The following is a 24,498-nucleotide window of genomic DNA, read 5'->3' on the forward strand; positions in this document are numbered from 1 at the left end:
ATGCAGTGGAGTGATTGCACTTGAAGCACAGCGGTCTTAAAGGGGCGCTTCAGCAGGATTTTGTTACCATAGGATTGGGACACTTGCTGATGGTATTTGGTATACGATGCACAGGAGACAGTTGCATCAGCACATGTGAAGATTGGGGAGCATTAAAGGAACAGTTCACCATTGAGACGATTCATTTGTGTTTGGATACACTATATATGTAGCACTGTTATATGCATGAGTAGGGGTTTATATATATTGGCATGGATGTCACTCCACTTCCTCAAACTCAATCTTTCCAAAACTGAGCTCTTAGTATTCCCCCCAGCCTGTACCCCCTCCCCTGACTTCTCCATCAAGATCAATAACACAATCATCAGTCCCTCCCTCATGCCAGGGTACTAGGTGTAATCCTAGACTCCCATCTGTCCTTCCAGCCCCAGACCCAATCACTGTCCAAATCTTGTACACTTTACCTCCGCAACATCTCCAAGATACGCCCGTTCCTAACCCCGGAAACTACAAAGCAACTTATTCACTCCCTTGTTATATCTCACCTTGACTATTGTAACTCCCTCCTCATTGGCCGACCTCATTGCAGGCTATCCCCTCTTCAGTCTATCATGCATGCTGCTTCCAGACTCATCCACCTAACTAACCGTTCTGTATCTGCCACCCCTCTCTGCCAATCCCTTCACTGGCCTCCATTCAGTGTCCTCCACCCCTCTCTGCCAATCCCTCCACTGGTCTCCACTCAGTGTCCTCCACCCCTCTCTGCCAATCCCTCCACAGACTTCCAATTGCCCAACGTATAAAATTCAAAATAATAACATATAAAGCCATTTATAACTCTGCCCCACATTACATCACCAATCTTGTCTCTAAATATCACCCAAACGGTACTCTCCGCTCCTCGCAAGACCTCCTGCTCTCTAGCTCCCTTGTCTCCAGGACTTTTCCAGAGCTTCCCCCATCCTCTGGAACGCTCTACCCCAATTTTTCAGACTATCGCCTACTCTGCTAACTTTTAGGTGATCTCTGAAAACCTCTCTTCAGGGAAGCCTATCCTGCCCTCAGCCAATACTGGAATCTTCTACTCTTCCAACCAGTCCATCCCCCACATTTACTACCTAAAGTACCACTAGCCCCTCCCTCCTAGATCGTAAGCTCCAAGGAGCAGGGCCCTCAAATCCCTCTTGTATTGAACTGTATTGTCTCCCGTTATATTGTAAAGCGCTGAGCAAACTGTTGGTGCTATATAAATCCTGTATAATAATAATATACATTTCATAATATTGTCATGTAGCAGGATTTTATGTTTCAATATTCACATTTGCAGGTTTGATTTATTTAGCAACATTTGTGAGTTTCTAGTATTGCGCTGCATTTTTTTTGTTTTATGGTTTATATGTGGGAACACAGTACATGTTAGCTGCAATATTTGTTATATAGGAGATCCATTGCGCTGTAGGTATTCCATACACATCTACAGTCCTCTCAACCAAAACAGGAGGTGATGTGTCGACAGATCTATAGGAGACTATAAGGAGTGACTGCAGGCATATAGAAGATTTTTGCTACCTGCAAGGGAAGGTTTGACAGAGGAGGATGTGGCAATAAAAAAAGGTTTAGCATTAGATATACTTTAACTCCTTCCTGTTGGCCATACACATAAAATGTGGCAGCACAGAGGTGGGCCTTATGCTGTGCTACCCACCATGATGGATGCATGCTGGGATTTGTAGTTTACGAAGGTCCATGGAGGATCCTTGGAATGCAACCTCAATGATCCCTGCCAGCAGCCAGACCAAGTTACAGTAAGTGAAAGTTTGTCACATCGCAACATCTTATTGAGGTGATTTCAGGTAAGATTCAGATAAACTTTATGCGTTTGGTTTGTGGCTGGCCATAGGGAAGTCTTGGTGGGGGGAAAAAAAAAACTGAGTGTATCCCAGAGAGGAGCGTTAAGTACTCTGCCACATTTTTGCTGTAAGGAGACCCCCATGGTGCAGTGAGATTGTCACCTTCTAGCAACTTTGATAGGCTGCATTATTGAACATAGTCATCTAAGGTGCATTCCACCTCCATCAAAGGGCCTGCGTCACCCTAGAGCAGCCGTGGAGATTTCATCCGTCATTCTCCATTTTCCCCAGTGCCACCATGGCTGCTTCAGGTTAACACTTTGATAATCAAGAGAAAGTCCTTGCAGGTGACACGGGCACAAGGAAAAAAAAAAAAAAATGCACATAGACTTAGAAATGAAAAATATATTGTGTGAAAACTCAGCACGGCTTCTTGCAACAACTAAAATGTGCCAAGGTGATCATGTACACAGTTTATAAAAGCAAATTACACAAGGTTTCCCCAAAACCTTCACAGGTACAAAGCACACTTTTGCTTTCTCAAATATAAATAAAAGTCTAAAATATGTTAAAACAAAAAACTGAAAAAACGGGACCATCGCAGTTCAGGACGGTTTTGCTGGTAGAAGGACCGGGGGCAATGTTACAGCTTCCAGAGCAGGGGGGGCTCCTATAGTCCAGGACATCAATCGCTGCTGAAAGACAAGGAAATAATTCACAGCATTAGATGGCACTGGTAATAGATCAACGATATGACATTATATATAGAGAGACACACACACGGCATGGAGGAGATCAGCTATGAGGAAAGAGAGGAACTGAATTCATTCTTTCTAAAGAAGAGGAGATTAAGGGGGATATTATTATACAGTATTTATATAGTGCCAACAGTTCACTCAGCGCTAGACAATACATGAGACAGTAAAACAATACAATGCGATACACGAGGGGTTCGTGGGCCCTGCCCATATGATCTCCATGTATAATACATAAGGGGGGATATGATCACCATGTATAATACATAAGGGGGGATATGAGCTCCATGTATAATACATAAGGGGGATATGATCTCCATGTATGATACATAGGGGGGGGATATGATCTCCATGTATAATACATAAGGGGGGGAGGGATATGATCTCCATGTATGATACATAAGGGGGGGGGGGGGGGGGGGATATGATCTCCATGTATGATACATAAGGGGGGGGGGGGGATATGATCTCCATGTATAATACATAAGAACGGGGTATGATCTCCATGTATGATACATAAGGGGGGGGGGGATATGATCTCCATGTATGATACATAAGGGGGGGGGGATATGATCTCCATGTATAATACATAAGGGGGGATATGATCTCCATGTATAATACATAAGGGGGGGGGGATATGATCTCCATGTATAATACATAAGGGGGGGGGGATATGATCTCCATGTATGATACATAAGGGGGGGGGATATGATCTCCATGTATGATACATAAGGGGGGGGGGATATGATCTCCATGTATGATACATAAGGGGGGGGGGGATATGATCTCCATGTATAATACATAAGGGGGGATGTGATCACCATGTATAATACATAAGGGGGGATATGATCACCATGTATAATACATAAGGGGGGATATGATCTCCATGTATAATACATAAGGGGGGGATGTGATCTCCATGTATAATACATAAGGGGGGATGTGATCTCCATGTATAATACATAAGGGGGGATGTGATCTCCATGTATAATACATAAGGGGGGGATATGATCACCATGTATAATACATAAGGGGGATATGATCACCATGTATAATACATAAGGGGGGATATGATCTCCATGTATAATACATAAGGGGGGATATGATCTCCATGTATAAATACATAAGGGGGATATGATCACCATGTATAATACATAAAGGGGGATATGATCTCCATGTATAATACATAAGGGGGATATGATCTCCATGTATAAATACATCAGTGGTTCATATAGTGAACTCATTGTAGAGTTATTCCCCCTGAGGTCATCACAGAGGACAAGGGGAGCTCTTTATGTGTGGAGGAAAAGAGATTTAATCTCCAAACATGGAAAGGTTTCTTCACAGTAAGTGCTGTGAAAATGTGGAATAGACTCCCTCAAGAGTTGGTTGTGGCCAGCTCAGTGGATTGCTGTAGGAAAGTCCTGGATTCTTTCTTGGATACACAGAATATAACTGGATATAACATTTATAGGTAAAGTTGATCCAGGGAATATCCGATTGCCTCTCGGGGGATCAGGAAGGAATTTTTTTCCCTGCAGGAGCAAATTGGGTTTTTTTGTCTTCCTCTGGATCAACTGTGGGTGTAGGATTATAACTTTTTTTTTTTTTTTTTTATCTATGGTTGAACTGGATGGACTGCTGTCTTCTTTCAGCCAGACTATGTAACATACACACACACACACATATATACACACACACTATAAATAACACAATAGCGCAAGTTTAATCTACTTATCCTTTAGCATTTTCCTGATGGGGATAAGAAGGAACCAGGAAAGGCAACAAAACGTAATACATCAATCTTTCCGTTTTCATTACATACATCATTTTAGACCCAATGATGTCACCACTGGAGCCCTGTGCTTCTCTATGCAATGGAGGGACCAGCATGGTGGTCCCTGAAAACATCAGCATACCAGCCTCAGTACTCCTCTCAAGAGCCCTCTCAGCCCTGATACAATACAAAACTCAGACTGTCTTAATGGGGGGGGGGGGTTATGTCAGTCTGGAGGAGTGGTTGTTCCTAGGCTTACTGTGTTTGTATGCAGACCACCCTATATAATGCCTATGTGTGATGCTCACACTCCATAACTGTCCCTGTCCTGCTCCTTGCATTCGTTGGATTTCATTTAGGCTGGAGAGGAAAGGGCTACGTTTTGCAGGCCGTCCTCCATCCAGGAAATGAGGCGGAGCTCTGACTTGGTGCAGTTTCTAATGCACATTGTGAAGCTCACAGTGTGCGGTGAAATCAGAGGAAGCCATTTCAGTCCAGTAGAGGAGCCGGTACAACTGTGCAGGACTGAAGGGAAGGCCGGAGGTCAGGTCTAAAGAAATATATTACATAGAACACATATGTACAAACTTTTTGGTGACAAGAAGAGCCTTACCTAGCTTGTGCCCGTGTCCAGGTTAAGGCATGTCGGGGAGGGACAGTGGTAGTCGGATGGTAAAATTCACAGTCTACCCGTGTACAATGGCTGCTGAACCTGCAGTGCTACAACATGGAGAGAGACAATGGATGACAATGGTGCAGGTAAGAGGTCTTCCAGTCATGCTGTATTATTGGATCAGGTACAGCCAGCACATGACTGTGAGCCATTGAGGAATCATGGCTTCTACTCTTACCTTTGGGTGATAATATGTGCACTCTGTGTTTTTGCATGAAGGAAAGTAACGACACTGAACCCTTACATGGCTCTTGACAGTCGGTTCTGGGGAACGAAAAAAAAAAAAAAAAAACCTGTTATCAAGGAGCGCATAGGCAAGAAGGGGTCAATGTCTCTTCAAAGGCCCCCCCAGCCCTGACCCTTGTGCTCCCCCCTTATATGCACTGCCTCGCAGCTCTTTGCTATTTTGCAGTCATCAAAAATACCTGACACTTCTAGGTATGCAGGAGCATGAGACCTGCTCCCCTGTGATGGTGCCCCTACCACTAGGCCCATACCATAGAACACTGTCACATGACCACGGGAGTGACACCACTGCTTCCTGGGCTCCTGACCATTTCAGCGCTAGTTGGGGAAGGGCAAGGAGCTGAGAGGGAGCATAGGTTAGGCCAGAATAAGGGGGTCACGGGAGAGCCCATTTCAAAGATATTTCTTCTAAAGTGACACTGTCTCCTTAACCACTTCCCGTCTGTCCCATGTATATAAACGGCCAGACGGGAGCAGTGCAGGAGTGGGTTGCTATTTATAAACGTCCTCCCCGCTTCCCTGCCTGGCAATGCGCAGCACCGCGATCTGGTACCCGCTGTGTCTGGAGGAACACCGATCACTGTACGGGACCGCTGTGTGAGGTCCCGATCATGTGATCACTGATTGGCCAATCAGTGATCACATGAATAGTAGTAAGCAAGATGTAACTTCTGACATCATTCACAGATTCACAGATTTCGCACGTAGTAAACAATGATCACAGATTTCACACGTAGTAAACAATGATCACAGAGATCACATAGTACAGGGCAATTCACAACAGCCTTGTACCATGTGACAAGCTGTGACCAAAGCTCTCACAGTATTTCTCAATGGCTGAGTATGGTGACACTGTACTGCTAGGGTGACCATATGTTATAAAAAAAAAAAAAAATTATATAAAAAAAAAAAAGATGATTTTTGGTTGAGTTATTTTTTCTTTTTACTAAAAAGATAGCTGAATACATTTTGGCCAAGATTTATGAAGAAAGATTATGTATTTGCAAAATTTTATAAGAAAAACACTTTTTTCAAAATGTTTATACTTTCATTTACAGTGGGGATCGAAAGTTTGGGCACCCCAGATAAAAATTTGTATTAATGTGCATTAAGAAGCCAAGGAAAGATGGATATATTATAAGAATGTCTAATCTGGGGGGGCGTGTCCAAGATGGCGACCGGAGCGGCCGCATAATCCGGAGCTCCGGTGCCGAGCTTTTAGATCCGCTGCCATCCGTGCGGCGGCGGATCACGGAGTGCCGGCGGAGGACCCGGGTAGTATCCCTGATCCCGGGGAGTCGGAGCCCAGGTGATATTTCCGCCCCTCGTGGCGGCTGACGTCCGCGGCCTGGCGCGGCCGCGCGGGCCGGGGCTCCGGCGCCGCCCATCAGCTCTCCCATCCGCACCTGCTGCCATCCGGTGCCGAGCTTTTAAGTCCGCTGCCATCCGTGCGGCAGCGGATCACGGAGTGCCGGCGGAGGACCCGGGTAGTATCCCTGATCCCGGGGAGTCGGAACCCGGGTGATATTTCCGCCCCTCGTGGCGGCTGACGTCCGCGGCCTTGTGCGGCCGCGCGGGCCGGGGCTCCGGCGCCACCCATCAGCTCTCCCATCCGCACCTGCTGCCATCCGGGCTGTGGGAGATCGCCTGGGGACATCCGCGGCGCCCTCTGCATTGCTGGGACTGGGGGAGAGACGCCACTGAGCCTTGCTGCTTCCCGCGGTGGCGGCGGCCTACATCACCGGTCTGGAGCCTCCATCTGGTCACAGTGAGTGGGGGATGCGGGTGCCCTCTTATTATTAGCTCCCCCCGCAGTGACCTGGGAGTGGGCCTCACGTTGCTGACCCCGGAGCCTGCCATCTCCTGTAACCACAGCCCCTGTTGGGCTCAGAGGCCTACTGGGACCTTAATATTGCCCCGTGGAGTGTCTCCCTGGAGGGCCCTGTGCTTGGTGTTGGAGGTCCTCTGCTTCCCACTTGTCCCTCTTGTGTCCTAGATAGGGATCTGGTGCCATCATCCTGCTCCGGTGTGCTATATCTGCGTGTTACTGTGATCTATGTCCTCTCTACCCTTCCATGACTTGCTAATTATCTTTACAATATAATGTTCTCGCAGATGAATCTAACCGCATTCATGTAACTACAACCCTAAACCTATTTTGGGCGTTTTAGGTCCCCTGGGGTTATAATCTCCATTCATTATCCTATTTTCAGTTGATCACCCCCAGGAGACTCCCTGTATGCCGTCCACAAAGAAAAAAAAGGGACAAGCCCAGAAGTCCCTCACAACATACCTACTTAAGGCACACGAGCTTTGTAACATGTCTCCAGTCAATACAGAGCGAGCATCTCTGTCCGATCCCACACAGGATACCACCGCTCCCTTATCGGCCTTGGTCAGTGAAAATACACAGCAACTTACAAAAGGAGACTTGGAGTCCTGCTTGGAATCTATGTACGCCAAACTAGCCGCCAAATTTCAATCAGAATTGCATAAAAGCACTAATGTTCTCTCTCAGGAAATAGCCACATTGGGCTCCAGGACAGACCGCTTAGAAACCAAACACGATGAACTTAGCCTGGCCTATGGTGAACTTTCCAGAGAGCATGATCATTTACAAACGGCCTTTTTTCAACTACAGGCGCAGGTGGAGGACCTTGATAATCGCAATCGCAGGAATAATCTGCGAATCAGGGGAATCCCGGAGTCTATGTCTGACCTCTCCTTAATCGTGACCAAATTATTTCAATCACTCCTCCCGGATCGTGACCCTGGGTCTTTTGCCTGTGACCGCATCCATAGAGCCCTGCGCCCTAAACCTCCTACTGACAAGCCACCTAGGGATATTGTCCTGTGCATGAGGGACTTTTTGACCAAAGAGGAAATACTCAGAGCTGCTCGCAATACTCCTACGATCTCCTTTGAAGGCTCGGTCTTACAAATCTTTCCGGATGTTTCCCCGGCCACGTTGGAGAAGCGTAGAAAAATGAAAGAAGTCACAACGGTCCTGTTCTCAGCTCGTATTCGCTACAAATGGGGCTTTCCCTTTAAGTTGATTGTTCCACATAATGGGAGCACATATATAGCTACATCTCCTTCTGAAGGTAGAGCAATCTTGGCCAAACTGGGCCTAGCGGATGCCCCATCACCTCAACGTCCACCCTCCACCCCTCGTGTCTCTCCCATTTGGCATACCCCATCTCCACGGAGAGATAGAAGGAGAGTCAGACAGGATCCGGGTTGATAGGTCCATTCTCACTTGCCTATTACCTATTGTTTGACAGTCCTTGGTCTTGCCTATTGTCTTTTATGACTTTACCGAGAATTGAGACACAGGGATTTCGTTTCTTACATCTTACGCTGTCAGGATGTGTATTTCTATGGTTACTGCTATGTTAATTTTATAATCCTGAGTAATATGTGTGTGCCTTGCATTGATAGCTGGACGAGTTAAGGTATAACAAGGGTCTTTGGTCCCTCTTAATTGCGCCCATTGGTTTATGGTTCCACAACTCTTTGACACGTTACCCCACCCTGCCTCCTGACATGGCCGGAAGTGTCGCCGCCCGATTGAGGGGTGGCAGTTCCGTTTTCCATGTTTTAGGGTGACAGGGTTTGGGCCCATTTGGCCCCTTAATATTTGATCTTTTTGTTTTATCAGGTATGACAAATTTTCAGCCTGATCCATGTTCTTCAGTTACCCTCTTATTTGTAGGAGCTTTTCAAATCTCCTCTCTATTGTTTTTTGTCTTCTCTTTTTTCAACACTTTAGTGCATGAGGATTGTGTTGTGTCGGTCTATGGACATCATGGCCCCCATCTTGGGGCCGGGGGGTCCCCTGGGCTGGTTCTGCCACCTGTACGTCTGTCTGCTATAGACCTGCGGATCTCTATGTCTAGCCAATTAATTTTAGGGGATATCTTTGTAATGTATACTTTTATGATGATAGTAATAAGCTCTGTTTACTATGGTAATTCAATGTATTTCGCATAATGTCCAGGGTTTCAATTCGCCAAACAAGCGCAAAACGGCCTTTCTTCAATATAAACGACTGGGAGCCAAGATTATCTTATTACAGGAAACACATTTTGCAGCTGCAAAACACCCGACATATTTTCATAGATCTTATAGGCAGGGGTATTATACCCTGCATTCCTCCAAGAGTAGGGGCGTAGCCATCTTTCTACATAATTCATTCCCCTTTGAGGTTCAACATGTGTATCGTGATCCGGACAGTAGGTTTATCATTCTTAAAGGCACCCTTTCAGGTCGAGAATTTACTATTGCTAATGTATATGCACCGAATTCAGCTCAAGCTACCTTTTTTTCAAAATTTTTTGGTACTCTGGATAGGTTTTTGTCCCCTCATCTCTTGGTGGGTGGGGATTTTAATCTGGTGGCAAATCCTCTTTTGGACCGTAGTTCCCCCTCGCATTCTTCCCAGGCTTTCCCAAAATCCCTTACTAAGAAATTAGATACCCTCCAGTTGGTGGATGCCTGGAGAGCGCACAACACCGGAGCCAGGGATTACACATTTTATTCCCACCCACATGACTCTTATGCTAGATTAGACTATATATATTGTACCCCAATTTTACTAGCTAATTCTAGGGTAGCTTGCATTCATTTGAGCCCCTGGTCGGATCACAGTATTGTGGCCTTATCTATCACATTTGTGGGATTGGCACCTACTCCCTTCTCTTGGAGACTTAATGATTCTATGCTAACCGATATCGACTCTCGCCAGGAAGTGGTTACATCTATTCAGGAATATTTTCAATCTAATTTAACCCCTGATATTTCCCCAGCCACACTCTGGGTAGCCCACAAGGCGGTCCTACGAGGCCGACTTATCTCCATGGCCTCATCCAGAAATAGAAAACGTTGGCAGCAAATACTACTTCTAACCCGAGAATTAGAAGCACACTATAGAAGCCATGTCGCTAATCCATCTCTGCTTAATAAACAGCTACTGTCCCAAAAGCGCTTGGAACTGAATGCCCTGCTTTCCCAAAAAACTGAAAAGGCCCTTCGCTGGTCGAAGGCCTCATTCCTATTACATAGTAACTCAGCATCTACCATGTTCGCAAGGAAGTTGAACCACTCTCTGCGCCCCCCACACGTGTATAAATTACGCACAAATTCGGGTGCTATCTCATCTCTACCTCAGGAAGTCTTGGGTATTTTCGAACATTTTTATTCAAAACTACTAGCTCCTCCGCAGTCGGATTCTGTCCCTCTGTCGGACTCTTGGCTGGACTCTATACCCCTCCCTGCCCTTACACCCTCTCAGATTGTCACTCTTAATGCCCCCTGTACTTTAGAGGAAATAACATGTGCGATAGGCGCGCTCAAGCGCTCTACTGCGCCGGGTCCTGACGGATTTACCGCTAGCTATTATAAACATTTTGCCTCTACATTGGCTCCATACTTGATAACTTTATTTAATGATGTTTTGCAGGGGGGTAAGTTCCCTGAGGAGATGTTATTGGCTAACATGTCTCTAATACCCAAGCCACAGAAGGACCACTGTTTGCCACAAAACTATAGACCAATCTCAGTCATGAATAATGATCTAAAGATATTTAGCCGTATTTTGGCGGACCGGTTGGCCCCTATCATCTCCTCTTTGGTCTCTCCAGACCAGTCGGGTTTTATTCCCGACAGATTTATTACCGATAACATTCGTCTCACTCTAAATGTTATTCAAGACGCCAATTTACATTCCAAAGAGGTTCTGTTGATGAGTTTGGATATAAACAAGGCCTTTGATAGTGTTCTTTGGCCCTACTTGTTCTCCTTGCTACAGAAAATGGGCTTTAGTGAGGGGTTTTTGGCAGGCATACATGCCCTGTATGACTCTCCTAAAACGAGAATTAGGCTTCCTGGCTGTAACTCTGACTTCTTTACATTGGGTAGAGGTACCCGCCAGGGCTGTCCTCTTTCACCCCTTTTATTTGCGCTGGTGTTGGAACCTTTGGCATTGGCGATTAAATCACATTCGGATATTTCTGGCTATTCATTATTAGTTTCACATTTTAAATTGAGCATGTATGCTGATGATGTTATGCTTTTTATTACTAACCCGTTGACTTCTTTACCTAACTTGTGTGCTGTATTGAACGATTTTGCCAAAGTGTCAGGTCTCACCGTTAATTTTACCAAATCTGTGGTCATGCCTGTTAATGTTCCTGACTCCCTAAGTGCATCTCTCCGTAGTTCTTTCCCATTTCGCTGGGTCAAGGACAGGATATCCTATCTGGGGATTAACCTCACTCCCAGATACTCGGATATATTTGCGGCTAATTATCCACCATGTGGGTCATGTCTCTCTACTCTACTGAAGATCTGGCACGGTTATCATATCTCCTTTCTGGGTAGAGTCACGGCGGTTAAAATGAATATTTTGCCCAAATTGCTTTATCTTTTTAGAGCACTTCCAGTTCCGGTCTCAAAAACCTTTTTGGATCATTTTCAGCGGACTATTAATAATTTTATTTGGGGAAATAAGCATCCACGTTTTGCCTCATCCATTTTGTATCGCTCACAACGGTCGGGAGGTCTCGGTCTTCCTAACTTTTGGCTATATTATCTCTCGGCTCGCTTTGCGCAATTGTCACAATGGGCTACAATTAACTCTCAAATCCCGTGGATCAAGTTTGAGTCTCAGTCGATACGCCCTTTTTATTTACCGGGAATTTTATGGTCCAACATCTCCCCCCGATCGACTGTTTTTCATAACTCCATAGTGACTCACTCACTGACGCTTTGGTCCAAACACAAATCTAAATTGGGTTTAGTCTCTTCTATTCCCCCAGGTGTGTCATTTTTTGGGGATCCTACTTTTGTTGTAGCCTTTTCTTCCCCTCATATGTTTCGTTGGTGGTATGATCGATCTTTTATCAGATTGTCTGATTTCCAAAGAGGAGGATCTTATATTACCTTTGATATGCTGCGCGTGTTGTTTGATGTTCCTCTTCGTGAGTACCTTCGTTATAGACAGATTAGGCACTTTTTTAAAGTGCACTTTGGCCTTGCCCCATCCTCTCCGATTTCCTTTTTTGAACGTGTCAGCCGTGACTCTCCCAGGGGTAGGGGTCTTAGATCAAAAATTGGTGATAAAGATTTGAGATGTCTTTTTCATGCTCCCCCTTTGTACAGACGAAAATGGGAGGAGGATTGTGGCGTCACTTTTTCGGATGAGGATTGGGATTCCATGGTGGATAATATATGCAAGAGCTCTAGATCTCTTTCGGTTCGTGAGACGGTCCTTAAAGTTCTAACCAGATGGTATTATACCCCGTCAAGACTACATGTACTGTTTCCACAAACGTCCCCTCTATGTTTTCGGGGCTGTAACTGCACGGGTACTTTGGTTCATATATTTTGGGATTGCCCGACCATATCTTTGATCTGGCGTAGGATTTCTGAGGTCGCTACCTTATTGTCGGGCGCCCCGATACGATTGTCCATGCAGACCTGTTTGTTGGGGGCCCATATCCCGGGGGTCTCTGATGCCAATCTGAGATTGATACACACATTATGTATTGCCACTTTATGGTCTATTGCCCTACATTGGAGGTCCAATGTTGTACCCTTAGACTCCGTTTTACACAGAATTGACACTGTAATGCTTATGGAACGCATTCATTATACCCTACTGGATAAGATGCACTTATACGATAAAAAATGGGAGTCATGGAGAGATTGCAGACACTTATTACATGCTTAATAACATCCCCAGTAAAAGTTGGCTGGCATGTACTATTGACAGATGTATCACCTAACCTATTTTGTCGTTTACGTACTTCATGCACTTGTAACTTCCTCTTTTTTTTCTTATCTTCTTTGTTATGTTAATATACCTTTATGTATTGTACTTTTCAAAAGTGCCTTGTTTTTGCTGACAATATCACTTTTAAAGTGTGCTGTTGTTCTACTGTCTACTCTTGTACAATAAAATCGATTGTAAACAAAAAAAAAAAAAAAAGAATGTCTAATCTGTAATTTGATGCCTTTTGGATATGTCAACAAAAGTTAGATTTTATTTCCATCATTTACACTTTCAAAATAACAGAAAACAAAAAAATGGCGTCTGCAAAAGTTTGGGCACCCTGCAGAGTTAATATTTTGTACTGCCCCCTTTGGCAAGTATCACAGCTTGTAAACGCTTTTTGTAGCCAGCCAAGAGTCTTTCAATTCTTGTTTGAGGTATCTTTGCCCATTCTTCCTTACAAAAGTCTTCCAGTTCTTTGAAAATCTATGGATAGACCTTAAAAGAGCAGTGCGTGACAGACAGCCCAGAAATCTCAATTATGTTGAGGTCAGGAGATTGTGAAGGCCATGGCAAAACCTTCAGTTTACGCCTCTTGATGTAATCCCCCGTGGATTTCGAGGTGTGTTTAGGATCATTATCCATTTGTAGAAGCCATCCTCTCTTTAACTTCAGCTTTTTCACAGATGGCATCAAGTTACCATCCAAAATTTGCTGAAATTTTATTGAATCCATTTTTCCTTCTACTCGTGAGATGTTCCCTGTGCCACTGGCTGCAACACAACCCCAAAGCATGATTGATCCAACCCCATGCTTAACAGTTGGACAGAGGTCCTTTTCATTAAATTCTGTGCCCCTTCTTCTCCAAACGTACCTTTACTCATACCGGCCAAAAAGTTCAATTTTAACCTCATCGGTCCACAGAACTTGTTTCCAAAATGCATCAGGCTTGTCTATATGTTCATTTGCAAAGTTCAAACGATGGTTTTTGTGGTGAGGACGTAGAAGAGGTTTTCTTCTGATGACTCTTCCATGAAGACCATATTTGTACAAGTATCTCTTTATAGTGGAATAGTGTACCACAACTCCAGTGTCTGCCAGATCTTTCTGGAGGGATCGTGCAGTCAAACGTGGATTTTGAATGGTTTTTCTCACAATCCTGCGAGCTGTTCTGTCTGATATTTTTCTTGGTCTTCCAGATCTTGCTTTAACTTCCACTGTTCCTGATGACTGCCATTTCTTAATTACATTCCGAACAGAGGATATTGACATCTGAAAACGCTTTGCTATCTTCTTATAGCCTTCTCCAGCTTTGTGAGCGTCGACTATTTTCAGTTTCAGTTTTCTAGACAACTGCTTAGAAGAACCCATGGTGCTGATTGTTGGGGCAAGGTCAGATGAGTCTGGGCATTTAAAACCTTTGAGCTTGACATCACCTGGTCTTCCCGGACGATGACTGAGAACAATCCATGACACTGGCAGGTCTCAGCTTGGCAAAGGGGGCAGTGCATGCTATAAATTCTGCAGGGTGCCCAAACTTTTGCAGACGCCATTTTTTTGTTATTTTGAAAGTGTAAATGATGGAAATAAAATCTAACTTTTGTTGACATATTATAAGAATGTCTAATCTGTAATTTGAGGCCTTTTGGAGATTTTTCCATCTTTCCTTGGCTTCTTTATGCACATTAATACAAATTTTTATCTGGGGTGCCCAAACTTTCGATCCCCACTGTATATAGCAAAAAAATAAAAATCCCAGTGGTGAATAAATACCACCAAAATAAAAGTTTTACCGGTCTCAAAAAAAATGCTACAAAATTCATCTGGGTACAGTGTTGCATGAGCGCGCAATTGTCAAAGTGTGATAGTGCTGAAAGCTGAAAATTGGCCTGGGCAGGAAGGAGGGGGAAAAAGTGTCCAGACTGGAAGGGGGGGGGGGGGGGGGGGAGAGAAAGTGTCCAGACTGGAAGGGGGGGGGGGGGGGGGGGAGAAAGTGTCCAGACTGGAAGGGGAGGGGGGGGGGGAGAAAGTGTCCAGACTGGAAGGGGAGGGGGGGGGGGAGAAAGTGTCCAGACTGGAAGGGGAGGGGGGGGGGGAGAAAGTGTCCAGACTGGAAGGGGAGGGGGGGGGGGGAGAAAGTGTCCAGACTGGAAGGGGAGGGGGGGGGGGGAGAAAGTGTCCAGACTGGAAGGGGAGGGGGGGGGGGAGAAAGTGTCCAGACTGGAAGGGGAGGGGGGGGGGGGGAGAAAGTGTCCAGACTGGAAGGGGAGGGGGGGGGGGGGAGAAAGTGTCCAGACTGGAAGGGGAGGGGGGGGGGGGGGGAGAAAGTGTCCAGACTGGAAGGGGGGGGGGGGGAGGAGAAAGTGTCCAGACTGGAAGGGGGGGGGGGGGGGGGGGGAGGAGAAAGTGTCCAGACTGGAAGGGGGGGGGGGGAGGAGGAGAAAGTGTCCAGACTGGAAGGGGGGGGGGGGGAAAGTGTCCAGACTGGAAGGGGGGGGGGGGGGAAGTGTCCAGACTGGAAGGGGGGGGGGGGGAAAGTGTCCAGACTGGAAGGGGGGGGGGGAAAGTGTCCAGACTGGAAGGGGGGGGGGGGGGGAAGTGTCCAGACTGGAAGGGGGGGGGGGAAGTGTCCAGACTGGAAGGGGGGGGGGGAAAGTGTCCAGACTGGAAGGGGGGGGGAAAGTGTCCAGACTGGAAGGGGGGGGGGGAAAGTGTCCAGACTGGAAGGGGGGGGGGGAAAGTGTCCAGACTGGAAGGGGGGGGGGGGGGGAAGTGTCCAGACTGGAAGTGATTAAAGACCATCTCTTGCTCCCCTCGGAACAGTCCCGCCTCCCCTGTAATGGTCAGAATATTAATTTATTCTGACCATTGGAATGAACATTCAAACTCGCGGCTAGCACTAAAGCATGTTTAGACCCGATTAGGCACAACATTTTTTCTATGCCCAAAGGTTTCTCTCCTGAACACAGGTGTTTAGAGGCAGAAATCTGATTGCACCAAAACTATGTGTGAATGGACACATAGGCCACCATAGAGGGGTGTTTAGAGACAGAAAACAAACAAACTTCAAATGCCTTTAAAACAGGCACTTGACAGCTGCAGTGTGCATGAGGCCCCAACGTGTTTCTAAAAGGCTGAAGATTTTTTACCTTCAAGTATTCTTTGCATGAAGGTAAAAAAAACCCTTCTGTGTGCAGCCCCCCAATACTTACCTGAGCCCGATTGCGTCCCAGTGATGTGCTCGAGAGCAGCAGCTCTCCCGGCCCTCTTCCTTTCCACTGATGCCATCAATCCCAGCTAGTGAGGAGGGAGCAGGATGTGGGTCTGAGCCGTGCTGTGTATTTATGGACACAGAGCTGGCTCAGAAGCGAGCACGCCAGAGTGCCTCCATAGCAAGCAGCTTGCTATGGTGGGAGCACTCAGCAGGGGGGGGGGGTGCTGGCACAGAGCAGGCACGTATGACATGTAAAATGTTTCTCATTAAAGTGATAATGAATGTAAACAACTTCAAGCCACCAGAGGCAGCACAGAGCTCACCACCAAAGCTTCTACTATGGAAAAGATGGCGCATGAGTGCAGATTCTGCAGTTTTCTAAAGCAACCTTACTCAGCCAGGGTGCCTTGAGGTTTCTTCAGGGGTGCCTTGGCAAAATGTCTAAAAATTGCCCAAAACTTGTGTAACAGAACCGACCCAGACTGCACTTGGGTACTTCCATTAGAATACCGCTTCCCCGTCCGAACACCAACAACAGACACCACAGCCGACCATACAAGACTAGACGACACCAGTCTGTCTGAACATGGAACTCTTTATTTGAAACTCGAACTGACTTCTAATACACTCAGGGGACAATCCCCCCTCCCTGCATAATGACACAGGGTGGGGCAATCTACACTTAGCAACAAGAGAGACACAGGTATTCAAACTTCACACCAGCAGACAGTCCCATCAGGAGGGAGGGCTGCTGGAGACTCCCCCCTCCAAGCCAATACACAAACACATACATCCCATAATAGTTTGCTCCCAAGCAAGACAAATAGAATAATGGGATGCAACCACATGGCATTAAACAATCAACAACCCCCCACCCCAATATTAGGACAGATCACCCTGTACCCCTAACAGGCACAGGGTGACTTAAAATAAGATGGATAAGAGGAGCTCAGACAGGGGTCTCGCCACCTCTCCAAAGTGAGCTGTGTTTCATGGGCCCCCCACCCAAAGCGACTTCTGTCACAACTTGTATACAAGCAAGCCTGCACAGCATCATAGTTTGACCCTCCCCTGCCCCTTTCCATCAGTGCTAGGGTCACATTAGCTTAGTGATGGAGAAAAAACTGAGGAAGAGAAACATTGGAATACTAGTCAGTACCAGGGGGCAAAAGTGCATTTGCTTTGGAAGAATAAATTACCTTCATGTTGGGTTTCCTACATGTGTGGATGTTGCTGTGTTATATAAAACTATTAGAATAGTTTAACATTTTGGAATGGGGTGCCTCAAGGCTGTCCGTTCTTTTATAGGCTGCCCCGGGACGGTCCGTTATTTTATAGGCTGCCCCGGGACGGTCCGTTATTTTATAGGCTGCCCCGGGACGGTCCGTTATTTTATAGGCTGCCCCGGGACGGTCCGTTATTTTATAGGCTGCCCCGGGACGGTCCGTTATTTTATAGGCTGCCCCGGGACGGTCCGTTATTTTATAGGCTGCCCCGACTGAAAAAAAAGGTTTAGAAACGCTGTTCTAAAGCATCAAGAGACAGCTGAAGGCTCAAGAGATGCCCCACGTCTCACAGAAGGTGCCACCTTGGCAGGAACAGCCCACGTAGATTTATTTAAAACCTACAACCACTGAAATTGATATGAGTAAAACAAGCAGCAATGCTGTTCCACGTTATTACTGTCTGTAGGCTCGTACGGTACCTTGTTTCACAGGAGGTGGCGGAATCCGTCTGCTGGCGTGTGTGTAAGGACAGTCGGCTTTGGTACACTTGGCATCGAATTTGCAGTTCGGGTGGATGAAGAAGCATTTATCAGCAAAGCGGCACTTGGGGAAAGCCCTAAAATGAGAGCAAATGCAGCACCAACATGTCAAATCAGAAGATTAAAGTCAGATCAGCCTTAAAGTGGAAATTCACTCTAAAAATCAACATGGACTATTTTTAACCCTTATGCTGCTAGCATTAGTATACAGATAGTATTTACTTCTTTTAAATTTTTAAATTTTTTTAGTTATTTCCTAGTTTTTATGCCTAGGCAAATTAAGTCATACATCTCAGAAGTCTTCAGGAAGGGTTCTCTCAGGGAAGCACACCCTCCTGCCTGCATGCCTGAGCTAAAAGCAGATGGATTACAGGAAGTAACTACTACATGAATCATCTGCCCTTACTAAAGATGACTAGAAATGCTAGGAGGTGTTTTTCGAAGCGATTTCTCAGAAAAATTAAAGCATGGAGACATGGATGGATGGGGGGGGGGGGGGGGGGGGCGTTGAATATAGTTACACAGATAGCCTGGCTGAAGAAAAAAAAAAAAAAAAAAAAAAAGTATAATCCTACACCCACAGTTGATCCAGAGGAAATCAAAAAAGAAAAAAAAAAAAAAACACAACCCAGCAAAGCACGATCCAATTTGCTCCTGCAGGGGGAAAAAAAAATTCCTTCCTGATCCCCCGAGAGGCAAATCAGATATTCCCTGGATCAACTTTACCTATAAATGTTATATCCAGTTATATTTTGTGTATCTAGGAAAGAATTCAGGACTTTTCTACAGAAATCCACTGAGCTGGCCACAACCAACTCTTGAGGGAGTCTATCCCACATTCTCACAGCTCTCACTGTGAAGAAACCTTCCCGTGTTTGGAGATTAAATTTCTTTTCCTCCAGACGTAAAGAGCGCCCCCTTGTCCTCTGTGATGACCTCAGGGGGAATAACTACACCGGGTTCACTATATGGACCACTGATGTATTTATACATGGAGATCATATCCCCCCCTTATGTATTATACATGGAGATCACATCCCCCCTTATGTATTATACATGGAGATCACATCCCCCCCCCTTATTATACATGGTGATCGTATCCCCCCTTATGTATTATACATGGACATTGTATCCCCCCTTATGTATTATACATGGACATCGTATCCCCCCTCATGTATTACACATGGACATCGTATCCCCCCCCTTATGTATTACACATGGACATCGTATCCCCCCCCTTATGTATTACACATGGAGATCATATCCCCCCCCTTATGTATTACACATGGAGATCATAACCCCCCCTCTTATGTATTACACATGGAGATCATATCCCCCCCTTATGTATTACACATGGAGATCATATCCCCCCCCTTTATGTATTATACATGGAGATCATATCCCCCCTTATGTATTATACATGGAGATCATATCCCCCCCCTTATGTATTATACATGGAGATCATATCCCCCCCCTTATGTATTATACATGGAGATCATATCCCCCCCTTATGTATTATACATGGAGATCATATCCCCCCCCTTATGTATTATACATGGAGATCATATCCCCCCTTATGTATTATACATGGAGATCATATCCCCCCTTATGTATTATACATGGTGATCATATCCCCCCCCTTATGTATTATACATGGAGATCATATCCCCCCCCTTATGTATTATACATGGAGATCATATCCCCCCCCTTATGTATTATACATGGAGATCATATCCCCCCCCTTATGTATTATACATGGAGATCATATCCCCCCTTATGTATTATACATGGTGATCATATCCCCCCTTATGTATTATACATGGTGATCATATCCCCCTTATGTATTATACATGGTGATCATATCCCCCTTATGTATTATACATGGAGATCATATCCCCCCTTATGTATTATACATGGAGATCATATCCCCCCTTATGTATTATACATGGTGATCATATCCCCCCTTATGTATTATACATGGAGATCATATCCCCCCTTATGTATTATAGATGAGATCATATCCCCCCTTATGTATTATACATGGAGATCATATCCCCCCTTATGTATTCTACATGGAGATCATACCCCCCCTTATGTATTTTGTACATGTTGATCATATCCCCCCCCTTAATCTCCCTCTTCTCAAGAGAAAATAAATTCTGTTCCTCTCAATATAAAAAATAAACAGGGCTTTTGGTTTGTGGTGCCCAGATAACACTGTAGTTCTGCTTTAAAATGGGGGAAAAAAAAAACAGTTCCCTTATAGTAGGACTAAGGTGCAATAATGTGTGAACAGCACATTACATTATCCATACAGTCAGCCATAGGCAACATGGTGGGAAGACCGCTATGACTGTGTGACGTGCTGCTCACTATTACCAGTTCATGCATTTGGTGCTCCCCCTTTATTCGGCCACGTGTGCTGTAGGGATCTGTGGAACAGTGTGCTCTAGTGCACGTGAAAGGAAGCGTCTAACTGCCACTGATGTAATCAATGAATCAACTGAAAGAACTTTCAGATGCCGAACAGGCGCTGAGCTATAGAGCAATATTGGCCCAACACCTGAATTATCTGCATACACCGGAAACTGGCAGGATCAACTAGGGATATGCAAAGACTTTGAAATATAAAGTTAAATGCTAATGTCCAGACTCATTTTTATTTTCTGCTTGGAGAGAATACTTTAACTGCCCCAGAAAAAAAATCAGGTGTGCTGCCCTGTTAGACAGGACTGTGTGGCAGAGCTGGGTGATCTCAGGAATGGATGGGTAGAAATATGACTCTTTTGGCAGTTAAACAGATCTAAAATACACTATATTGCCAAAAGTATTGGCCCCGCCCTCCAAGTCATGTGATTCAGGTGTTCCAATCACCTCCATGGACACAGGTGTATACAATCAAGCCCCTAGGCATGCAGACTGCTTCTACAAACATTGGTGAAAGAATGGTCGCTCTCAGGAGCTCAGTGACTCCAAGCGTGGTCCCGTGATAGGTGGCCACCTGGGCAATAAGTCCATCCGTGACATTTCCTGGCTACTAAATATTCCACGCTCAACTGTTAGTGGGATTATAACAAAGTGGAAGCAACCGGGAACAGCAACTCAGCCACCAAGTGGTAGGCCACGTCACATGACAGAGCGGCATCAGAGCATGCTGAAACGCGCAGAAGTCGCCAACTGTCTGCTGAGTCAATAGCTAAACTCCTCCAAACTTGGTGTGGCCTTCAGATGAGCCCAACAACAGTGCGTAGAGAGCTTCGTGGAATGGGTTTCCATGGCCGAGCAGCTGCATCCAAGCCTTACATCACCAAGTGCAATGCAAAGCGTCGGATGCAGTGGTGTAAAGCACGCCGCCACTGGACTCTAGAGCAGTGGAAAAGTGTTCTCTGGAGTGACCAATCACGCTTCTCTGACAATCTGATGGATGTGTCTGGGTTTGGCAGTTGACAGGAGAACAGTACTTGCCTGACTGCATTGTGCCAAGTGTAAAGTTTGGTGGAGGGGGGATTATGGTGTGGGTTGTTTTTCAGGGGTTGGGCTTGGCCCCCTAGTTCCAGTAAAGGGAACTCTTAAGACGTCAGCCTTTCAAGACATTTTGGACAAATGTCATGCTCCTAACTTTGTGGGAAGAGTTTGGGGATGGCCCCTTCCTGTTCCAACATGACTGCACACCAGTGCACAAAGCAAGGTCCATAAAGACATGGAGGACCAGTTTGGGGTGGAGGAACTTGACTGTCCTGCACAGAGTCCTGACCTCAACCCCATAGAACACCTTTGGGATGAATTAGAGCTGAGACTGCAAGCCAGGCCTCCTCCCCCGACATCAGTGCCTGACCTGACAAATGTGCTTCTGGAAGAATGGTCCAACCTTCCCATAGACACCCTCCTAAACCTTGTGGACGGCCTTCCCAGAAGAGTTGAAGCTGTTATAGCTGCAAAGGGCGGGGCCAACCCAATATTGAACCCTACGGACTAAGACTGGGGGGCCATTAAATTTCATGTGTGTGTAAAGGCCGGCGGCCCAATACTTTTGGATAGAGAGAGATTATATATATATATATATATATATATATATAGATAGAGATAGATATTTTAATGGCCCCCCAGTCTTAGTCCGTAGGGTTCAATATTGAGTTGGCCCCGCCCTTTGCAACTATAACAGCTTCAACTCTTCTGAGAAGGCCGTCCACAAGGTTTAGGAGGGTGTACGATATAAACCCTTTCTTTGTCAGCACTTTACATTAGTTGAGTGCGAAGGTCTGTGTAAAGTCTCCACCATTATCTGATCACTTACTTGCACACAGTAGTTGGGTGGTGATAGGCGCAGAGCTCTGCATTCTTGCATGCTGGCCAATACTTGCAGCGCTCGTGGATCTTTGCCTTTGCAGAAACAGCAGCATCTGCAGTAAAAAGTAGAAAATCAATGATCTCCAACAGAAAGGGTAACCTCCCCCACAAATCTTTACATTATTCTGCAAAGTGAAGCAATGATACAGATAAATAGCGGGCACACTCTGGGGCTACACTGCCCCTTTACAGATCATACAGGTGTTTCCATTAACCTCCCTAGCGGTCTGATTATGTCCATATTTCTGTGCTCAAAGCGGTACATTTTTTTGCATGGAAATATGTAGTTTTTTTTATTGTAGGCCTGTAATTCTTAGGAATAACTCACTGAAATCTGTCTGAACAAGAGTCTAGTAAACATCCCGGGTATGTTAAAATTTGAAACACAAAATCATAAATTATAATATAATATTCATAAAAAATATAATAATAAATTTAATTCAATAATATAATGTAACCAAAAACACTGAAATGTGAAATATAGCGCCAAGTTCGCACATCACTGAGCAAAGTCGTAGAATCGTTTTCAGTGTCTGATGAGGAATTTCCCCCACGAATCATTATCACTCAATTCTGCAAGTGGTTCTGATTTACTATCGCTGTTCTCTAGCCGATCTAAAACCGATTTTGACCTAAAGGGACGCTTTTTGGACTCCATGGATGTTTCTCAGTTTCCAGGCAGAAAGAACAGTAAAAATGCAGGCAGGGCGCCGGACAAAATGTATGTGAAATGGTTTGATACAGGAATGTTATACTTTTGATTTTAGTGTATTTAGTGAATGTCACTTTTATAACTTTCAAATTTCCCGCCGCTCTGTCCCCCGTACGTCCCGATGTTGCAGGGAACGGAACCCAGAAGACAGATGCCGGCATCAGCCGGAGAACATTACAGGGGACACTGCAGGGGGGACATCGCGGGAGCGCAGGACAAGGTAAGTGAAGAAGAGATCCCGGAGCAACGCTGCAGTGTATTCCAGAGTGTAGCTCGGGGGGGTTACCGCTTGTGATACTGAAACTTTACCCCGAGCTACACTCGGGAATACCGCCAGGGAGGTTAAAGTGGAACTAAATCTTATTCTTTACAGAAGCTGCCATAATAGCCTCTGTCTAATTTGCAGTTCCTGTGGTGCTGCACATGTGATCAGCTATGACAGCAGCCTTTTAATGGTGGTTCGGTTGAGAACTGAGCGGTAGGAGCTGTAACAGCCATCATTCAAGGCATGCCCTACATGGAACGGTTTGGGAAACCATTATATTGCTGGGTTTAGTTATGCTTCATATTGATGATAGTGTTGGAAGGAGAAAGCACTGAGAAAGGAGAGTATTGTGAGAGAGGGAAAGAACGAATGAAAGCTAAAACTGAACTGACTGGTTAAGTGCCCACTGCAGCTATAAAATATGAATTTGCATACACTGATGGATTTGGTAAAATGCCTATTCGTTTTCCTGTTTAAAATATATGTGTATATGTATATATATATATATATATATACACATATACATACACACACACACTATATATATATATATATATATATATATATATATATATATATATATATATATATACACATACACACACATATACATACATACATACATACATACATTATAAGATATCTTCCTGCGCCTAGTGAGACACTCTACTACAGGTACTATCCTGCTGCTGTGCAATGTGAACAACACAAATATATGAAAAAATAAAATAACAGCGCAAAACATAGACCTCTACATAAAATCAAAAAAGTGCAAAAAAAATTTTTTGTAAAACAAAATACAATTTAAATGGTGCAGTCCATCAAATTCTTATATAAATAGTGAAATCCATCAAAATAAACAAAAGTTCAAAAATATTCAAAAATATATGTGCAAAAAAAGAAAAAAAGAGAAAGAAATCTTTTCACATTCTTCTTGTAAAGAAACTTCCACCTTCCACCCGTGAAAACCAATATCAAATGCACTCACCAGATATAGGTGAATAAAACGCCTTTTAGGAATTTTATGGGATCCTACACCCTCTTTCGTATCCACTCTATAGGAATCCTCTCCTCCAACATGGGCTCCACCATCCGACCAGGGAGAAAAAAATCTCAAATA

The 24,498-nt window shown here is 45.0% G+C and overlaps 1 protein-coding gene across 1 annotated transcript in view; it reads right to left on the reverse strand.

Annotated features, from left to right (window-relative positions):
* Nucleotides 1-2,240: 2,240 nt before the first annotated feature.
* Nucleotides 2,241-24,498, reverse strand: part of LOC149430863 (zinc finger CCCH domain-containing protein 14-like) — a 44,627-nt gene continuing 22,369 nt past the window's right edge. The window contains 5 exon segments of the mRNA XM_089665983.1: nt 2,241-2,545; nt 4,996-5,102; nt 5,234-5,319; nt 17,995-18,131; nt 22,349-22,454. Coding sequence (XP_089522109.1) covers nt 2,536-2,545; nt 4,996-5,102; nt 5,234-5,319; nt 17,995-18,131; nt 22,349-22,454 — 446 coding nt within the window. The 3' untranslated portion in view covers nt 2,241-2,535.

The sequence above is a fragment of the Staurois parvus genome, unplaced genomic scaffold, assembly GCF_062004578.1.
Source record: "Staurois parvus isolate SC_StPar_1 unplaced genomic scaffold, SC_StPar_1.0 ptg002452l, whole genome shotgun sequence".
NCBI classification, from domain to species: domain Eukaryota; kingdom Metazoa; phylum Chordata; class Amphibia; order Anura; family Ranidae; genus Staurois; species Staurois parvus.